This window comes from Hyperoodon ampullatus (genome assembly GCF_949752795.1).
Source record: "Hyperoodon ampullatus genome assembly, chromosome: 18".
NCBI lineage: Eukaryota > Metazoa > Chordata > Mammalia > Artiodactyla > Ziphiidae > Hyperoodon > Hyperoodon ampullatus.
The window spans coordinates 16,054,700-16,073,270 of NC_136931.1; the positions used below are offsets into that span (position 1 = coordinate 16,054,700).

General features: G+C 45.0%; 1 protein-coding gene across 2 annotated transcripts in view; it reads right to left on the bottom strand.

Annotated features, from left to right (window-relative positions):
- The window catches only part of ZFHX3 (zinc finger homeobox 3), a gene marked incomplete at its 5' end in the record, with an annotated part of 168,854 nt that overhangs the window by 23,025 nt on the left and 127,258 nt on the right, over positions 1-18,571 (bottom strand). For both annotated transcript variants that reach the window (XM_079723573.1, XM_079723572.1), the window contains one exon: positions 23-156. In XM_079723573.1, coding sequence (XP_079579699.1) covers positions 23-156 — 134 coding nt within the window. The remainder of the gene's footprint in view (positions 1-22; positions 157-18,571) is intronic.

Here is an 18,571-nt window from a genome sequence, read left to right on the forward strand (position 1 = left end):
ACACAGCCCCTTCTGGCCTCACCTGCTCGGGTTTGGTCTCCTCTGATGTTTTTGGTCGCTTTGAAGAGAGAGGAGACTCTGAGCTACCTGGGAAGGAGATGCGTTTGGAGGTTGCAGGAGAATCTGTCAGCTCCTTCTCGGCTTGGCTTGATGATGCTGGAAGAAAAAGCAGAAGATGTAATACAGCAGCCAGACCAGGCCAGCTCCCAGAGGGTTTGCGTTGGGTGAAAATCAACATTCATTTATAGCACAGGATTTTCTTGAAACACCAAAATTAAAGTAGGATGAGCATCCGGACTGATTTATCAGGCATGCTAGAAAAGAAGCAAGTGTTTCTTTTTGTCCCCCATGAATTTCTGTCACTACACAACTTTAACAACTGAACACTAAGAAAAAAAGGTACAGAAATGGACTAAAAGGCTCTGAGTTGGATTAAGCTACATTCAGTCTATTCTGACCTCCCCCAGTCAAGACACAATCTGCTGGCTTATGAGGGTGGGTGGGAAAGTCTCACCAATTGCTTTGCCAACCACGAGTCAACCCAAGTACCAGACACACTCTGCTTTCATGGATGTAATAAACGATGTGCTTCCAACTTTATTGTCACAGCTCTGGAAATCACAGCACAGCACAGCACAGGAGACATGATAAATGGGACGGACCCGAGAAAGGTTTACACGGATATCTGCATACAAATACGTGCAAAAAAGTCAAGTGTGGGTTCAGCAACTTGCTTCTGGGGAAGAAGTAATTGAAGAGTGGAACTAGATAGGGCGTGACTCCAACTTCTAATCGAGCCAGTGCTCCAGACACAAGAGTTTATTCAGAGTGGGTGGTTCAGAGGGAAAGTGTCCTCTCTGCTTGCCAGAAACATGCCCTCTGCAGCCCCACTCCACCAAAACAACAAAACACCAGTGAGGAAGAAGAGTCACATGAGACTGAAGCAGCAAACAGTGAACATGGAAGTGCTGGCGGAAGGAGTTCTCTGAAGCACGGAAAGGGATCTGGAAGATTTTGATGAGAAAACAGCAGGGCTAAAAGGGTTTTAACAAGGATAAATAAGCAGGGCTCCTCCAGTATAAACACAAATCTCCAAATGGTCAGATGGGGTCATTCCAAAACCTGGTCAGTATCTTAAGGCTGGCTCTCTCACTTGTTTTGGATGGGAACTCCATTTTTCAGAATTTTGCTACAAGTGGTAAGAAGAAAAATCCTGAAAATGGTAGTGAGACAATACATACCGACTGCCCTCCCTACCTCACTGAAAAATCATTTGACTCAGCACTGAGGTCACTGGTTTAGAAAGCCTCATTTTTACTCTTTGGTCAAACTGCTTTCTGTCTCATCCAGACTAGTTACCTAGCATGTGTTTCCAGCTTTGAAATCTGTTCTGACGTGGATACCCAAGATGCTGTCGTTACAGATGTGTGCTTTAATAAACAGTTGTAAAAAATCGATTTTATTCATTAAAATCGTAAGGCCACACAATAATTTGGGGGAAAAAAATGCAAAATGCAGGAAATATTCCAGGAAGTGGATGCTCTTCCCAGAATGCACATCTTCTGATCTTTAACCCCAGTATCTTGGTAACCTGGTCTACATAAGTTTGTAGAACATCTATTATTTAAAAAGTACAAGGACAAGCATATTACACACAGACCACCCCTCCTCCTCCCAGCACACATTCATAACAGTACTTTAATCTGTCTCGAATCGACTTCAAACCCATTTTCTTCTTAATGGGAGTTATTCATTTTCACTTGAAAGGTAATACATGACGGCTGGATATTTAATGTGATGGACTGGCTGCCGATTAACTAGGTGCTGTATGTGACATTCTAGTGTGGTTCCCCCACGGCCCACTTCCCATATCCCAGCCCCCGGCAGACCTGATCCCGCGAAACCTCGCGTCGCAGGTTTTAGACCTCGGAGTGTGATGGGCCCCTGCCTGAACACTCCCACAATAGGAGTCTTTAATTAATGTTTCGGGGATGTAAGGTCTTCCCGCCCCCAGAAGGTTCCTTATTCTCCATCATTTTTCATTTTTGCTTACTGGTTGTCTTCTATATGTTAGCTCTTCTATAGCTTTTCAAAGGCATTCTAAAGATGGGGTGGGTGAAGACATTAGATGATACTTCAGATGCTCATTTGTTAGAGCCATCCTCCACCTTCCCCATTTCCACCTCCTATCTGTAGGATTAGGTTAGGTTCAGGGCTTACAGTTAGGAGAGAGCCGCTCTCTGCTCCCCCTTCCCCTAGGGGCAAGCCAAGATACAGATCCTATTCTAAACACCCATCCCTGTCTTTTTGTTAGTCTGCCTGACCTGAAACAACACTTGCTTTTACAGGACCGTGACGCTGCCTTGTCAACTCCCTCAACCTGCCTGCCATCCCGGCTTCAGAATGATTTTCAACCGTGCAGCTGCTCAGCAGTGTGGATGAACGAGCGCGGAGGCTGAGACCGCCCGACTCATCCACTCCCTGGAAAGCAAACCCGGTGTAACCCAGTGCAGCATTAGCGTCCTCACAGGACCGCAGTCCACCCTCGTCCTTCAAGGCTGAACGCATGATGAATGGTGACGAGGTTGCAGAGGTGAGAATTCTCGTTTGAGAAGCCACTATTCTTTCCCCCTGCATGGAGAGGGGGGACTTCTATTACTTCTTTTTTTTTTCATACTCAAATTGCTCTGTAATTCTAAAGCTTCCTTTGTAAGCTCAAGCTAAGGAGCTGTTCTAAAGTGTTTTAAAAAATAAAATCAGCACTTGCTCACTCATTCCTCTTTCTCTGGAGTAACACAACAGCTCTGCTATGATAAGAAATACTGCATCCACTGGTGTAAAAACTTCCGGGGCTCATCTCCCTTCTATCTGGGGCAATCTGCATTTTTATTAGATCAGATCTGTCTAGAAGTGGACATTAGTCACCTGCAGCTCGCTAGGCTTCTTCTCTAAAGATAAGGCCGTGCCTTTCCTATATCGGAGTCTGTTAACACCCAGTTACAATCTCATTGTGCTTCCCTGGGTGATACGAGGACTGCTCCAAAGAGTTAGGTTAACGAGGCTGACAGGCCCCTCCTAGCTTGACCCCAGACATTAAAACATCAATCCCTATGAAAACATGGTACCAGAGATTTTATAAAATTTCTGTAGATGGGTAAACAGTTGCGCAAGTTCTCCATCAGCAGGCTGGAAGAGGGTTTACTACTGACAATGACAGTCTAAGGTTTTCTCAAGCTTCCTCTCTGAACAACTTCAAAAGGGCCAGAGTCCCCAAATCAATTTCTACTTCAGTTCTGTCACTAGCATACATTGTAGGCATAAGTAAATGAGGTTGTACGAATACCAAGAGGGAAAGTACTGTGGGTTTCTTTTTTGAAGACTTTTCGAAACTCTGGCTTAAATTCCAAGAGCGATGTCACAGTCTAGAAAACATTATTACTTTTTAAAATTAATTACTGATCACTTTAAGGCCATTACGACATCACAGTACTGAAACACAAATAGATGCACTCCAGAGACAAGCCATAGTATAAACAGTGCCTGGAACCACTGGATTATACTGGTAACAACTTCAAGGGTAACTACCTGTAGTGGCTTTTACAATAATGACAAAATGAATTGGAAACAATCTAGATATTTTACAACAGGGCACCGTTAAGTAAACAATGGTACAGCCACTCTATTGAGTCTTAGATGACATTACATATGACAGCTATGAAGCAATACGGAAAAATCCTTGAGAATGTTAATCAGAAAAAAGAATAAGATAACGTATACATTATAACATGATACAGCGTTGTAAAAAGTAGGTATTAGAAAAAAAGACTGGAAGAAAATGACTACTGTATTTAGGTGATGGCATCATGGACCATCTCCCCATTTTCTAAGTTTGTCATGTAGTTATATTATTTTTAATATTATAATTAAAGAGTTTAGCATTTAAATTCAACTGTCCATGAAAAGGTTGCTATTTGGATCCATACTGTGCAAAACATCAGGTGGTTTTTTTACTTTGCTGGTTAAAGCAATTTTTCCTCATTTTGGCAGCTATGCCATATGAAAATATGTGTTAAATCTCAATGAATCTTCCACAGGCAACATGCTGGGCTCCTGGCACTTCAAAGGGTTTTAAAACGTGGCAAGGAATCATGCGAGTGCCATCAATTACATACTCTATAAAGCGAGGCAAGAGGGATACTGGGACAATATCGGGGAAATGCAGGGTCAAACCCCAAGCACAGCCTGACAGGATGTTAGCTGCAGATTCCTCGCCACGCATACTTTCTAAGGAGTGGACAAACACTTGCTCAACTTGTTAGAAGTTAAGGTTGCCCCACTGAACTCGCTGGTGAGGCAGGAAAAGGACCAGCATGTCCTGGTTATGGAGTACAGAAAATTCAAAGTCAACTTTCTGGGCCAAAAGCCACCATTCCACCTTAAACTGTGATGGGCTGGTCACTATATCTGACGAAGGCAAGTACTGAGAAGCAGACCTGATTCATGACTCTCCATTCCATTCTCTTAGGTTCCTCTACATTCCAAGCAAAAGAAATTTCATTTCAAAGGAAAAGACACAGTAGTCAGTGCATGGCTTCCTCAGGAAAAACAAAAATCATTTCTGTGACGTCAACTTCCAGATATCCTTTGTTTTTAACATATTTGCTTGGGGATATTTAACCTCTAAAAATAATTCCTTAAAAACTTACCCCTCTTGTCATATTAATTAGAGGGAGTAGGGAAGAGAAGAGAGCCAATATGAATTCATGCAAGTTTTGTTTACAATTTTCAAGAAGTGGTTTTATTATGTTATAAGCATATAGAATAATTAAAACAAGCCTAGTAAGGTTTCAGGTAAGAGGTGACTAACTATAAAGAACAGGTTAAGGGGACTTCCCTGGTGGCACAGTGGTTAAGAATCTGCCTGCCAGTGCAGGGGACACAGGTTCAATCCCTGGTCCAGGAAGATCCCACCTGCCACAGAGCAACTAAGCCCGTGTGCCACAACGACTGAGCCTGTACTCTACAGCCTGCGAGCCACAACTACTAAGCCCACGTGCTGCAACTACTGAAGCCCGTGCGCCTACAGCCCATGCTCCGCAACAAGAGAAGCCACTGCAATGAGAAGCCCGCGCACCACAACGAAAAGTAGCCCCCGCTCGCCGCAATTAGAGAAAGCCCGTGTGCAGCAACAAAGACCCAACACAGCCAAAAATAAATAAATAAAAAGTAAATTTAAAAAAAAGAAGAATAGGTAAGAACAGTATAAGTTAGGGGGCTTATCAAGTGGTCAAGTATGGTAGAAACACAGTCTCTTTAACTTCACCTGATAAAACCACTTTTCCTAGAACAAATTCTCACCCAATCCCAATCCTCACTAATAAACTAAAATCTGAGTCACTGAAATTTTGGTGACAGAAAACTTGAGAGCTGTACTTGCAATACCATGTACTGCCAGCAGACTTAATGCCAACACATGCCTTATTTCTCACCTACTGATGTGGTCGTACAACTCTGAAGCGAGGGAAGGCAGGGAGTTGCTGCCTCCTGAAAAAGAAACCTGAAGAAAAATTGGAAATGAAGTACAAATGGAACCTTAAGGTACACAGTTTTTGGCTTTCCCTAATCATTTGCCAAGACATCAACTTGCCCTCCATGACAATCGAAAGTACTGGAAGTTTCAGTTCCATGAGCAAAACTGACCTTCTCATCACTCAACACACCATTGGTGCTGTTGGCACGGTGGACATTCTCTGCCACAGGCCCGCCTTTGGCCAGAGTCCTCCCTTGGGGAGATCCTGGGCATGCGCTGAGCTGTCCATGTTACTGGGAAGTTTCTTCTGCGTTTCTTCTCTTCATGGCACAGTGGCACTCGGAAGTGGTGTTCACCAAGATGCTGACCCCTTTCCTTCTGGGGACCCCAAGGTGAGCCCACTGAAGGCCTGGGAGGCTGCCTGACATGTCATCCTTGTGGAGCGGCCAAAGGCAGCCTCCAGCCCCACTTCTTAACCATCAGACTCTGAGCTAAAGTACCACTGACAGCCCCTCCATCTAAACTTCCATCTCCCAAACCAGCAACATAATGGAGGAGCCAATTGAATGATTATTAATTCATGCTACTTTCCGTAAGCCAGAGGTTCTCATCGCCTTGTGTTCCGTAAACCAGCTTGCCACCTGCCCCAGAAATTTACAGCAATCTTTTATCTCCATTGACTAAGGAGGAAAAAAAAAAAAAACGTTCACACAGCTCCATACTCAGTGCTTGAGTTGGGATAATGACCCCAGCACAATAGTCCCAGAAGCTTCACCATGTCGGAAAGTGGTCATTCAGCTCATAATGAAAATGAAATGAAAGGGGCAGTGAGCCCTCTCCATAGCCCCTTCACCTCAGCTTCTCAGAGGCCCAACACTCCCCTCTAGAAAGCAGAAATGCACAGTTTCCAGAGGGTCAATCTGTGCTCTGGACTTGTGATCCTCATATGTCACTGAATGTGGAGCTGCTCTTGGCATCTGCTTGCAATTCCCTCCCCAGAGGAGAGGCTAAGATTTCGTTCCCGCATCTCCTGCAGAGCTACTACACTTTAGAAGTGGCCAGAGAGCTGGCTAAATTCTCTCCCTCCCTAATACAGGGAGCAACAGTTCCTTTAAAGGGTCTGCTCGGCTGCCAACTTGGTCGCTGAACAGGCGTGGCTCTGCCTCTCACCAAGCACTTAAAGATGATTCAGAGAGGAATCGGGGAGTCTGTGCGCGGCGAAGGCGCACCCAGCGGGGTCTCTACACCCTTCCACACCCAGAGTCCAGCCCCGTGAGGGTAAGAACCTTCTATTCAAAACACAGTCCTGGTTTCGGTTAAGTGCAGGCTACACTGCTCCTGCATGTCTCTTGAAAGCATTATAGAGAAGTACTCAAAAAGGAGAAGAACATGCCTAGGTAGGTAGAGCGAAACACACAGGCCTCATCCACTTACCAGACATGTCTTCCTGTTTCCATGAGGATTTCAAAGAAAACTTGAGTTATACTACAGATGGGTATTACTGATACTCGGGGAATGGCTCATTATTTTTCTCCTCCAACTCAAAGATGAACCAGATAGGTCAGCACTTTGAAAATCCAGAAGCTCTTCAGTGTTGTTTCTGTTGTTGTTATTAGTTTGCTTTTTATTTGGAAATACAGATTCACAGAAAGTTGCAAGATTAGTACAGAGAGGCCTGTTTGCCCTTCACCCAGGTGTTTCTTTTTAACCAGGGTTTAAATAAAGATTGCTGGGTTTCTCAGATGGAGAGGTATACCATGTTCTTGGATTGGAAGGATCAACATTGTGAAAATGACTATACTACCCAAAGCAATCTACAGATTCAATGCAATCCCTATCAAACTACCAATGGCATTTTTCACAGAACTAGAACAAAAGAATTTCACAATTTGTATGGAAACACAAAAGACCCCGAATAGCCAAAGCAATCTTGAGAAAGAAAAACGGAGCTGGAGGAATCAGGTTCCTGGACTTCAGACTATACTACAAAGCTACAGTCATCAAGACAGTATGGCACTGGCACAAAAACAGAAATACAGATCAATGGAACAGGATAGAAAGCCCAGAGGTAAACCCACGCACATATGGTCACCTCATTTTTGATAAATGAGGCAAGAATATACAGTGGAGAAAAGAAAGCCTCTTCAATAAGTGATGCTGGGAAAACTGGACAGCTACAGGTAAAAGAATGAAATTAGAACACTCCCTAACACCATACACACAAAAAATCTCAAAATGGATTAAAGACCTAAATGTAAGGCCAAGACACTACAAAACTCTTAGAGGAAAACATAGGCAGAACACTCTATGACATAAATCACAGCAAGATCTTTTTTGACCCACCTCCTAGAGAAATGGAAATGAAAACAAAAATAAACAAATGGGACCTAATGAAACTTCAAAGCTTTTGCACAGCAAAGGAAAATATAAACAAGACAAAAAAACAACCCTCAGAATGGGAGAAAATATTTGCAAAAGAAGCAACAGACAAAGGATTAATCTCCAAAATATACAAGAAGCTCATGCAGCTCAATATCAAAAAAACAAACAACCCAATCCAAACATGGGCAGAAGACCTAAATAGACATTTCTCCAAAGAAGATACACAGATTGCCAACAAACACATGAAAGATGCTCAACATCACTAATTATTAGAGAAATGCAAATCAAACCTGCAATGAGGTATCACCTCACACCAGTCAGAATGGCCATCATCAAAAAATCTACAAACAATAAATGCTGGAGAGGGTGTGGAGAAAAGGGAACCCTCTTGCACTGTTGGTGGGAATGTAAATTGATACAGCCACTACAGAGAACAGTATGGAGGCTCCTTAAAAAACTAAAAATAGAACTATCATATGACCCAGCAATCCCACTACTGAGCATATACCATAAGAAAACCATAATTCAAAAAGAGTCATGTACTACAATGTTCACTGCAGCTCTATTTACAATAGCCAGGACATGGAAGCAACCTAAGTGCCCATCAACAGATGAATGGATGAAGAAGATGTGGAACATATATACAATGGAATATTACTCAGCCATGAAAAGAAACGAACTGAGTTATCTGTAGTCACCTGGATGGACCCAGAGCCCGTCATACAGAGTGAAGTAAGTCACGAAGAGAAAAACAAATACCGTATGCTAACACATATATATGGAATCTAAAAAAAGAAAAATGGTTATGAAGAACCTAGGGGCAGGACAGGAATAGAGACAGAGATGTAGAGAACGGACGTGAGGACATGGGGAGGGGGAAGGGTAAGCTGGGACCGAAGTGAAAGAGCAGCATGGACATATATACACCACCAAATTTAAAATAGATAGCTAGTGGGAAGCAGCCACATAGCACAGGGAGATCAGTTTGGTGCTTTGTGACCACCTAGAGGGGTGGTATAGGGAGGGTGGGAGGGAGATGCAAGAGGGAGGAAATATGAGGATATATGTATATGTATAGCTGATTCACTTTGTTATAAAGCAGAAACTAACACACCACTGTAAAGTAATTATACTCCAATAAAGATGTTTAAAAAAAAAAAAAAGAATCCACCTTCCAATGCGGCAGATGCAGGTTCGATCCCTGGTCAGGGAACTAAGATCCCACATGCCACAGGAAAACTAAGCCTGTGCGCTGCAACTAGAGAGAAGCCATTGCACCACAACTAGAGAGGAGCTTGCACGCCACAACAAAAGATCCCGCGTGCTGCAACTAAGACCCGATGTAGCCAAAAATAAATAAATAAAATAAAATAAAACAGGGAGTTTCATAAAAAGCAGAAGGACAAGGACCTCTAGATAAGTGGAAAAATCTGGCAACAGGATCTTCATTCCTATGCAGTAGCCGTGGGCTGGAGCGGATGTCCCGTGCCCTCTGGCTTGCCCCACCCTCCCCTGATACTGGGCATTCCTTCATTCCGTCTACCAGCCTCTATGTGTGACACCTAATTTGGGAGATGGGACTCAAGGAGGAGACGGGAGCGAAAAGAAGAATCTTAGAAAGGGTAGATGGACTGAAGAGGAGGCTGAGGAAAAGGGAGTAGGGAGAAGGAGAGGCATCCACAGGGGCCCAGAGGCTGGAAGCTGATCGCAGGAAGGCTGCCCCAGGAGGAGGCAGGGGCTGTCATCCCAAAAGAGTCAGTAGCTGAACCTGGGAAAGGAAATCCTTGTTTCATTGCCTGAGTCCATTGTCTGCTCTCTGACACAGAGCCCCTAAATCCCTTGAAATTTCCTGGGTGACAGGAGTATCTTTTGTTCCAATGAGGTGACTCTGAGTGGTCATCAGAAAGACCAAGTTAGAAGCTTGGAATCTTCAATCTCACCTCCCACCCTTCAGGAAGGGGAGGGGGTTGGAGACTGAGTTAATGATCCATCATCCCTACTTGATGAAGCCTCCATAAAAATCCCAAAATTTTTTAAAATTCCAGGTTGGCACACCCCAACCCCGTGGGGACAGAAACTCCTGCACTCAGGATCCTTCCAGACCTTGCCCTATGTAGCTCTTCATCTGACTGTTCATCTGTATCTTTTATCATACCCTTCATTAACTCATAAGCTGGTAAAAAAAAACAGAACAAAAAAAGATTGCTGGGTTTCTGATCACTCTTCATCATGACCACATGTCTCCTCCTCTCCCACTCCTGCGATCCGGGATTCCATCAGCCAAGACCAGGACTCGTGCCTCTTCTACACACTTCTGTCTTTTAGGAAAGCTCAGTTCCTTCCTCACGCGGCGAGGGCTCATGGCCTTGCCATCCGGTTAAAGGAGACATAAGTCTCAAACTTCACGCATGTCACAGAGGTCAGAGCCCCAACATTCTCAAACTCAACTGTGAGTCAGAAATCCCCTGGAAGGCTTGCTAACACACAGAAGGCAGGCCCCACCCCCCTAGGATAGGTCTGATTCAGAGAATCTGCATTTCCAGTGAGTTCCCAGGTGATGCTGGTGGTCTGACCACACTTTGAGAACTGCTGTCAGAGCCAAAGCTTTCTGTAATTGGTAGGAACCATACCACCTTGTGGCTGGACTAGAATTAAATAAGAGGGCCTGCAGGCGTGGGCGGATCTGGTCGTCCACTTTCAAATGACTCTTGCTGAAAATGCTATTCTCATCATCTACACTCGGGGACAAAAGCCAGGCCTGGTCTCAAAGCCCGATGTTTTCCCCCTCAGGCCAAAGGTGAAAGATTAAATATGGCTGTCCCTCAGGGAACCTTCCTGTTCTAAACCAACACAGACACATTTTCAAAGCCAGAAATTCAGAAGGAATAACCTCTACGTGTTCTGTTAGCAGCGTAATCCAGAATAATGACAGACTGCCTTGCTTATGAAAGTCTCGGTCTTTCCACGTGTCCTGGAGAACCTCTGTGAAAAGGACAAACACCTCTGGGCTCTTTCCACTTTGCAGGAAGAGGAAGCCTCTTTTTGGTGCTGGCTTCCCAGGTCTTGGCACCTGCAGGCCACACCAGCCCGAGGCGCCCTTTGCTTCGGCCCTGGGAAGAATGCAGAGACCCACACTGGCCCCTGTGTCCGCGAGTCAGAACTCTGGGAATGGGGGGTCAGGCCATGCTTTCCCAGCGAGCGGCCGAGGTGTGATGGCGGGCCCACGCTGAGTGCTGGCTGCTGCTGCTTGTCTGCATCTTTGGGAAAAAACGTAGTGCTAAGTCCCACATCAGAGGCGTCAATCTGTTGTACTAATTCCTTGTTGAAATATTCATAAGGCTGCTTAACTACACTGATTTGCGCTCCCAAAAGGCCATCCCGCAATTCAGTTTCAAGATACCTTACTCCCTCTGTGTCAGGTTTTTGAATGAACCACCAGTCAAAACAGAGCCACCAGCCACCACTTCGTTTAGACCAACATCAGCTGTTGGAGTATTCATAACTTCTGAATGTTGGGCTGCTACCCTGAGCCCAGCTTGTGCCAGAAGCCAGGGACCAAAGGGGCCAAGACCCACTTCTTCACTTTGAGGTATCAAATCAGCCTGCCTGCCTGTGGCCTCTTGTCAGCTTCCCCAGAGTGTCCTGTCTTCCCCTGCAGAGCCCCTGAGCTGTGCACAGATGCCATCTGCAGCTGTGGTCACAGTGCCTGGTGAGGATGGGGCACGGTCGGCGGCTACCTCGGGGTCTGCATTATCACTCTGCCCTCTGGCTTCATTACAGGACTGTGACAACCATGGACTTGGAAAAAGCTAGAACAGGGAGAACCTTAGAGACACTTGAATTAACAGAAAAAAGTCCAGAGGTGCGAGATGTAGGTCAAAACAAGAGGTGATGTGGGTCATGCTGGGACCAGGTCGCAGTTAATTAACAGAAGCTCATCCATCAAATCAAATATTAATTAGGTTAGTCAGAGCCTCCGAGCCCCAACACAGCACAGACTCCCAGAGACTAGACTAGAAGGATACTCTTCCAGTTTTTCCTCCATTCCAAACCTATCTTCATAAGATACTTAACTAAATTTTAAGAGTCAAATGGAACTTGTGACAATAAAAACATACAATCTGGGTCCAGCACGGTGACAGACACAAAGAGCCCTGCCCTTCACCTCTCCGCACCCTTACACATCAGCTCTTCCCCAGGACCTGCCGAGGATTTCTCTTCGCTCACTCAGGTTAGCAGGAGCGTGAGAATCTGCAATGGGCGAGAAAAACGTCACTCAGGTCCCAGAAGGGCTGGAAAATGGGAACGACTCTCCACGTTCCCCTGTAGGTTTCAAGTACCGAGCAGAATGGAAACGTCTCCTCTTGGAGTTTGGGAAGCACAGAGGGGGAGCCCCACACCGAGTAACGTCTACGTCAGCATTTCTCTCACCACCACACTCCAAAGGCTGTGTTTGCTCACAGCCTGCAAAGGCCCAGGACGCCCGATGTGTGTGAAGGGGCGGGGGAGGCAGTTCGGGGGCACCACTCCTCCACAACTCCTGTGTTTCCCTGGCAAGTTCTCTTTACACAGAGGCATCGCACCCCCTCCCCGCTAAGGAACACAGCACATGGCTTGCAGGGCTGCCACAACCTGGCTCAAGTGCCGGCTGTGTGACCTTGAGCATTTCAGTTGACTACACTGGACTTTCAGCTTCCATGTCTGTCAGCGGGAAGACCGCGTCTACTCACAGGGCTTCTGGGAGGCGAGCAAGAGAGATTAGCACACGAAGCCCACCAGAGCCAAGCACACAGCGAGGGCTCAAACATTTGTTGCCATGGTTTCATTTTTAGAAGTATCTCTGGGAAATAATACAGGTGCACGTGCGGCCACATAACCACAGAGTGAGGGGAGAGGCCTGGTTTCAAGGACACACAAAGACACCCTAAATGTGCCTTTTCTGTAAAACAATGCAGAAGAATTCTACTCACCCCATGGGTTTAATATCTAAAAAGCAGAAAGTTGAACAACTTGCACTTTAAAGTGTTTATGGTTATGCTATTTTACCAACTGATTGCTAATGAAACATCCAAACGGTATTAAGCACTTGCTAGATGCTAGCGATTACAAAAATGCATGAATGTGGGGTTGGGGAGAGATGCATAGGCGGAGCACAGAAGATTTTTAGGGCAATAAAAATACTCTGTATATGGGGCTTCCCTGGTGGTGCAGTGGTTGAGGGTCCGCCTGCCGATGCAGGGGACACGGGTTCGTGCCCCGCTCCGGGAAGATCCCACATGCCGCGGAGCGGCTGGGCCCGTGAGCCATGGCCGCTGAGCCTGCGCGTCCGGAGCCTGTGCTCCGCAACGGGAGAGGCCACAACAGTGAGAGGCCTGCATACCGCAAAAAAAAAAAAAAAAAAATTAAAATTAAAAAAAAAATACTCTGTATGATATTATAGTGATGGTTCTATGTCATTATACATTTGTCCAAACCCACAGAATGTACATCAAGAGTGAATCGTAAGGTAAACTTTGGACTCTGGATGATTAGGATGGATCAATGTAGGTTCATCATTGGTTAAAAAAAAAAAAAAGTACCGTCCTGGTAGGCGATGTTGATAACGGGGGAAGCTGTGCATGTCGGGGGTGGGGAGCAGGGTGGAGGGTATGCAGGAAATCCCTGTCCCTCCCTCTCAAGTTCGTTGTAAACCTAAAACAGCTCTAAAAACACCAGTCTTTTAAAAAAACAAAAACAAAAATGAATGAATGCCACATGGCCCTGACCATAAAGAGGTGACAATTCTGTTTGACAACTAGAGAAACAGGATTTTCAAGTCTTCTCCAATCTTCGTATAGTAAGAGAAAGCTACTAGATCATGTGTTCTTCAGCTTTATAATCGGGGGGATATATCCCTGACCCAGAAGGCAAATTGCAGTTTGATCACAAATTTGACACCTAGGAGTTCCCCATCGATGAGTTTTAGTTCTCTAGCTGCTAAATAAAGATAATGGTGGACCCAGGAAGAATGTGAGAGCCTAACAAAAGTGCTCTGATATCCCCTGAGAAAGGCACCGTAGTATTTTTTTTTAGAATCATGATCATGATTCTGATAACAGAGGTGCTTCCCCCAACAGCACAAAAGCTAAAACGGAAACAAAGCAAGAAGACTAACGTGGCCGTGTAGCAAGAATAATATGCAAATCTATAAGTTATTTTCTACAGTGATGAAAAATAATTTGCTCCTCAATCTACATTTTCACTGCTCTCTATCTATACCTTGATGATAATTCTCATTACACTGTTACCATAGTTATATGATTGCATATAACGTCCTTTCTAGAAAGTGAGTTCCAATTACTTTTTTTTTCTATATCCCATATCTGCATTAGATATCTGCACAAAAAATATTTGCTCAACTGATGTGGTGCCTATGTCTCTTATGACTTAAATATAAATTCTCAAAGCCAAGACGGTTGAATTACTGGAATTCGGGCAAGTCCAGATATACGCCATACCCTGTATCTATTTTTGCTTCTCAACATAAAAATAGTTCAGATCGTTTGTTTTCAATTGTGAGACAGAATTCTGCCTGCAGTGACTTAAGCAGCCAAGTTATACTGAAAGTGGCCTGGAAAAAAAGAGCGTGGGGAGTGGAGGGGGGGGAAGGGAACAAGTGGACTCTGGAAAAGCCGACTTAGCCACACATTTCCCATCTGTGTGTGAAAACGTAAAACCAAAAATGCATTCTGTTGGCAAGAACAGGAACCACAAAGGGGCCATGCAGGCCAGGCTCCCAGCATTCCCTCACACGTACCCTACTGCAAAGACCAATCTACCTTTGGGGGAGGTGGAGAGATGGAACCAAGTCCGAAAGGACACAGAATTAGGCCAAGATGATTTTCGTAGAGGCAGTGAATGGCCTGGTTTCCAGCAAACAACGGGGCTGGGACATGGGGAGCCACTCAAAGACACCCTCGTGAGTCTCCGAAGAGTCTCCAAAGATTGATGTCCTCATCACCGGGCTCTGACAACTCGGTGAGATGGGCCCCAGTAACAGTGGACCAGGTGAGAGCTTCAGTGTTCTGATGCCCCAAAGAAAGGCCGTGTGGTACTATCTAACCTTCACGGAAGAAGGCTAGGGGGCCCATGGGAACTCTCTCCAGGCTCCTGATCCACGCTGTCTCCACCAGCCAGAGACCAGGAACATCCTTGCAAGCTATGAGCATTCTGACCTTAGAAATTAATGTTTTCCAAGGTTCTACACTACTGTACAACTGTCCCTCCTCCAATCATATTTTTAAGAAGTTCCAGAACTGCAAGAACCCATTTAGTCCAAACCTGCCACTTGACAGATTGTGAAACTGAGGTCCAGAGACCAAGTTCGCGTGGCTTATCTCAGTGGCAGGACTGGGCCCTGAGCCCTGGGCCTCTGCCTTCGCATAGTGCTTCCTCTCAGCACATGCCTCGTCTTGTCTTTATGGACTCAGTCTTTTCAAAAAAGTATTGTTTCAGCCCCTTTCCTTTCTCTGCCACAGATTACATTTCAGGCACTCAGTTCCCCATACAATGGCATCCCTATTTATACAAAGCTGTAAACAACAGGGAGAAGAGGGGGAGGGCTGGTAATAGATTTCCACCAGGATGTTCCTGACCTGCTTTTTTTCAACCTCAGTAATTAGAAAGGCAGTGGGTCTGCAGGAATTATTCATACGCAGCAAGAGCCATACACTATACATTTATGTTAAACATGTCAAATCCGATTGAAATCATGCCTGCCAGCACCGTATTCCATAAATACTCTTTTCCCTAACAGTTGCCCAGATCTTGCCAGCCCATTAAGACCTCCTTTAATAGCAGTCTTCCACAGATTCAGATCAGGGATGCTCCACTGCACTAACTGCTGTGTGTTAGGTGAGCATCATGGATTTTAAAAAATTAATAAAATAAAATCCCTTCAAGCTATTCCCCTTGAAAAGCAGTGCTCCAACTACAATTCGAAACCAAAATTTTACAAAAATACAAACATGGACATCAGTTAGGGATTTCTGAAGCATTATGTTGTCATTTTAAGTTGGAGTATTGCCCCATCTTTGTTTGTTTTTTAAAATCCCAATATCCCCCAGGTCATCTTGTCTCAAATTAGCTTAACTAGACCCAGCCTAGTGCTCCGTGGCTAGAAACCATGGCAGCTACAGGATTTAAATAACCATCTTGCTATGATTATTTGCCAAGGGTTCAATTTTTTCCCCTAATTATTGGTGATAAAGCATTACATTAATTGTATATCACTTAATTTATAGCAATTAATGATTGATTGGATAATCACTGCATTAATTATTGTTCAGTTGCTGACACTGGGGGCTCTTCAATCTACAACACACACTTTCAATCCACACTGCTAAAAGAGAACAAGCGATCGCTTTCACATTTTAAAAGAGAAAACCACAAAGCTGGATGGTGGAAATGGCTGTGCATTAAGGAAGAGGCTTTGAATCAAAGACCCTTTCCGCACCCTCTGGTGGCCCACAGGAGCACTTTACACTTGCCTTGAGTAGACATGACCCGAGGTGTCTACTAAGGACTTGTCCATGTGCCACCACGTCCCATCATGGAACCCAGGCTGCGGCTGGTGGGTGTCACTTGTCTGTGTTCCAAGGCTCCCAGAGGCCAAGGTCATTGGCTAACTGGTGGGCTTCCTGACTCCAAATACAGAGAGTTCTTTCCACTTCACCAACCTGCATTCAGACTGAGCATGACGCTGCCTTATGAGGAGCCAGGTTCGTGGCTGACAGTCCCACTCATTTTGAACATACAGGTGGCAGTCGTGTCACTGTTTTCCACTGCACAACTTTAGGAGAGTGCTGTTCTCTACACTCAGAATGGGGGTGAAAATGGGATCAAATGATTAGACTGAAAAAGTCCATTCTTGGAGAGATGTATAACGAACTCCTAAGAGCTTGGGCTCTGTCCTAAGAGCATGCGGAAGAGCCAGTACGCAAAGCCAAACCTGCTTGTATGCCTTTTGGCAACTTGCTTGAGCTCTCCCGGGCTCCATTCACTCATCCAGAAAATGGCGGGAGGGAGGACAAGGGGGTGGTTCCTTCCAGTATCTATTTCACAGCATTGGGGGATGAGAATCAAATGAAATAATCGTATATAAAGCAGTGCTGCCCAGCTCTTCTTCATATGGCAGCGCACACAGAAAACCATAGCTAATTAGTATCAACAGATGAAGTTGCACTTGCCCCTGGCCTGAACAGCCCCCGGCCTCTGCAGGCCAACCCAAGGGCTATGGAGATCAGTATCTGTGACCATTCATGGCACGTCGGCTGAGCAGGACAGGTGTAATCTGGCACGCAGTTACAGCTTAATGTAGCCTGAATAATAGCTGGAAAGTACAATGAGAACTGCAGACACATTCTTCCAAAGTTGGTTTTGCTCCTGCTGAGTATCTCTAGCTGCACTGGCCAATATGGTAGCTGCTAGCCACAGGCTACTTAAATTTAAATTCATTGAAATTAAGTAAAATTTAAAATTGAGCTCCTCAGTGATGCTAGCTACATGTCAAGTACTGAAGAGCCCTGTGTGGCTAGTGGCTGCTGTACTGTACAGTGTAGATGCAGAACATTTTTATCGACAGAGCACTGACCTATAGTAATACTGTTTGATGACCATGGGTGTTCCTGAAATACCCAGTAGAGTTGTACGCTCCCTGAAGGCAAGGCCTGTAATCTCAAGGAACTTGTGATCAGTGGAGCTCTGCCCACTGCCCCGCATGTGGCAGGGACCCAACCACTGACCATGGCATTGATGCTCTCATGCATCAAATCACTATCCTGCTTGTCTTGCTGCCACTCAAGGTAAACGACCTGACTCCTAAATAAAAGAAGCCCAAAGAGGGTCCATTACCAACAGACATAACAAAGGAAATCAGGATAACTAGGGCACCTACCAGGCACAGGTGGGGGACCACGGACACCTAAGGGGACAGGAGGAATCCCCAGTGACAAGCTTGCGGGATCTTGGTTCCCAGGCTGGAGGTCGGGCCCGAGCTCCTGTGGTGGGAGATCCGAGTCTAAACCCCTGGACTAACAGAGAACCTCAGAACCCAGGGAATATTAATCAGAGTGAGGGCTCCCAGAGGTCCTCATCTCAGCACCAAGACCCAGCTCTACCTAACTGCCTACAAACTCCAGTGCTGGATGCCTGAGGCCAAAGAACCACTAAACAGGAATACAGCCCTACCCATCAAAAAATAAATAAATAAATAAAATGACAAAAAAATATGTACAAAGGAGCAAGATAAAAACCTACAAGACCCAATAAATGAAGACGAAATAGACAAACTACCTGAAAAAGAATTCAGAGCAATGATAGTAAAGATGATCCAAAATCTTGGACAAAATGGAGAAAATACAAGAAATATTTAACGAGGATCTAGAAGAACTAAAGAGCAAACACAGTGATGAACAACACAATAACTGAAATTAAAAATACTCTAGAAGGAATCAATAGCAGAATAACTGAGGCAGAAGAAGGGATAAGTGAGCTGGAAGATAAAGTGGTAGAAATAAGTGCCAGGGAGCAGAATAAAGAAAAAAGAATGAAAAGAATTGACGACAGCCTCAGAGCCCTCTGGGACAACATTAAACTCACCAACATTCGAATTACAGGGGT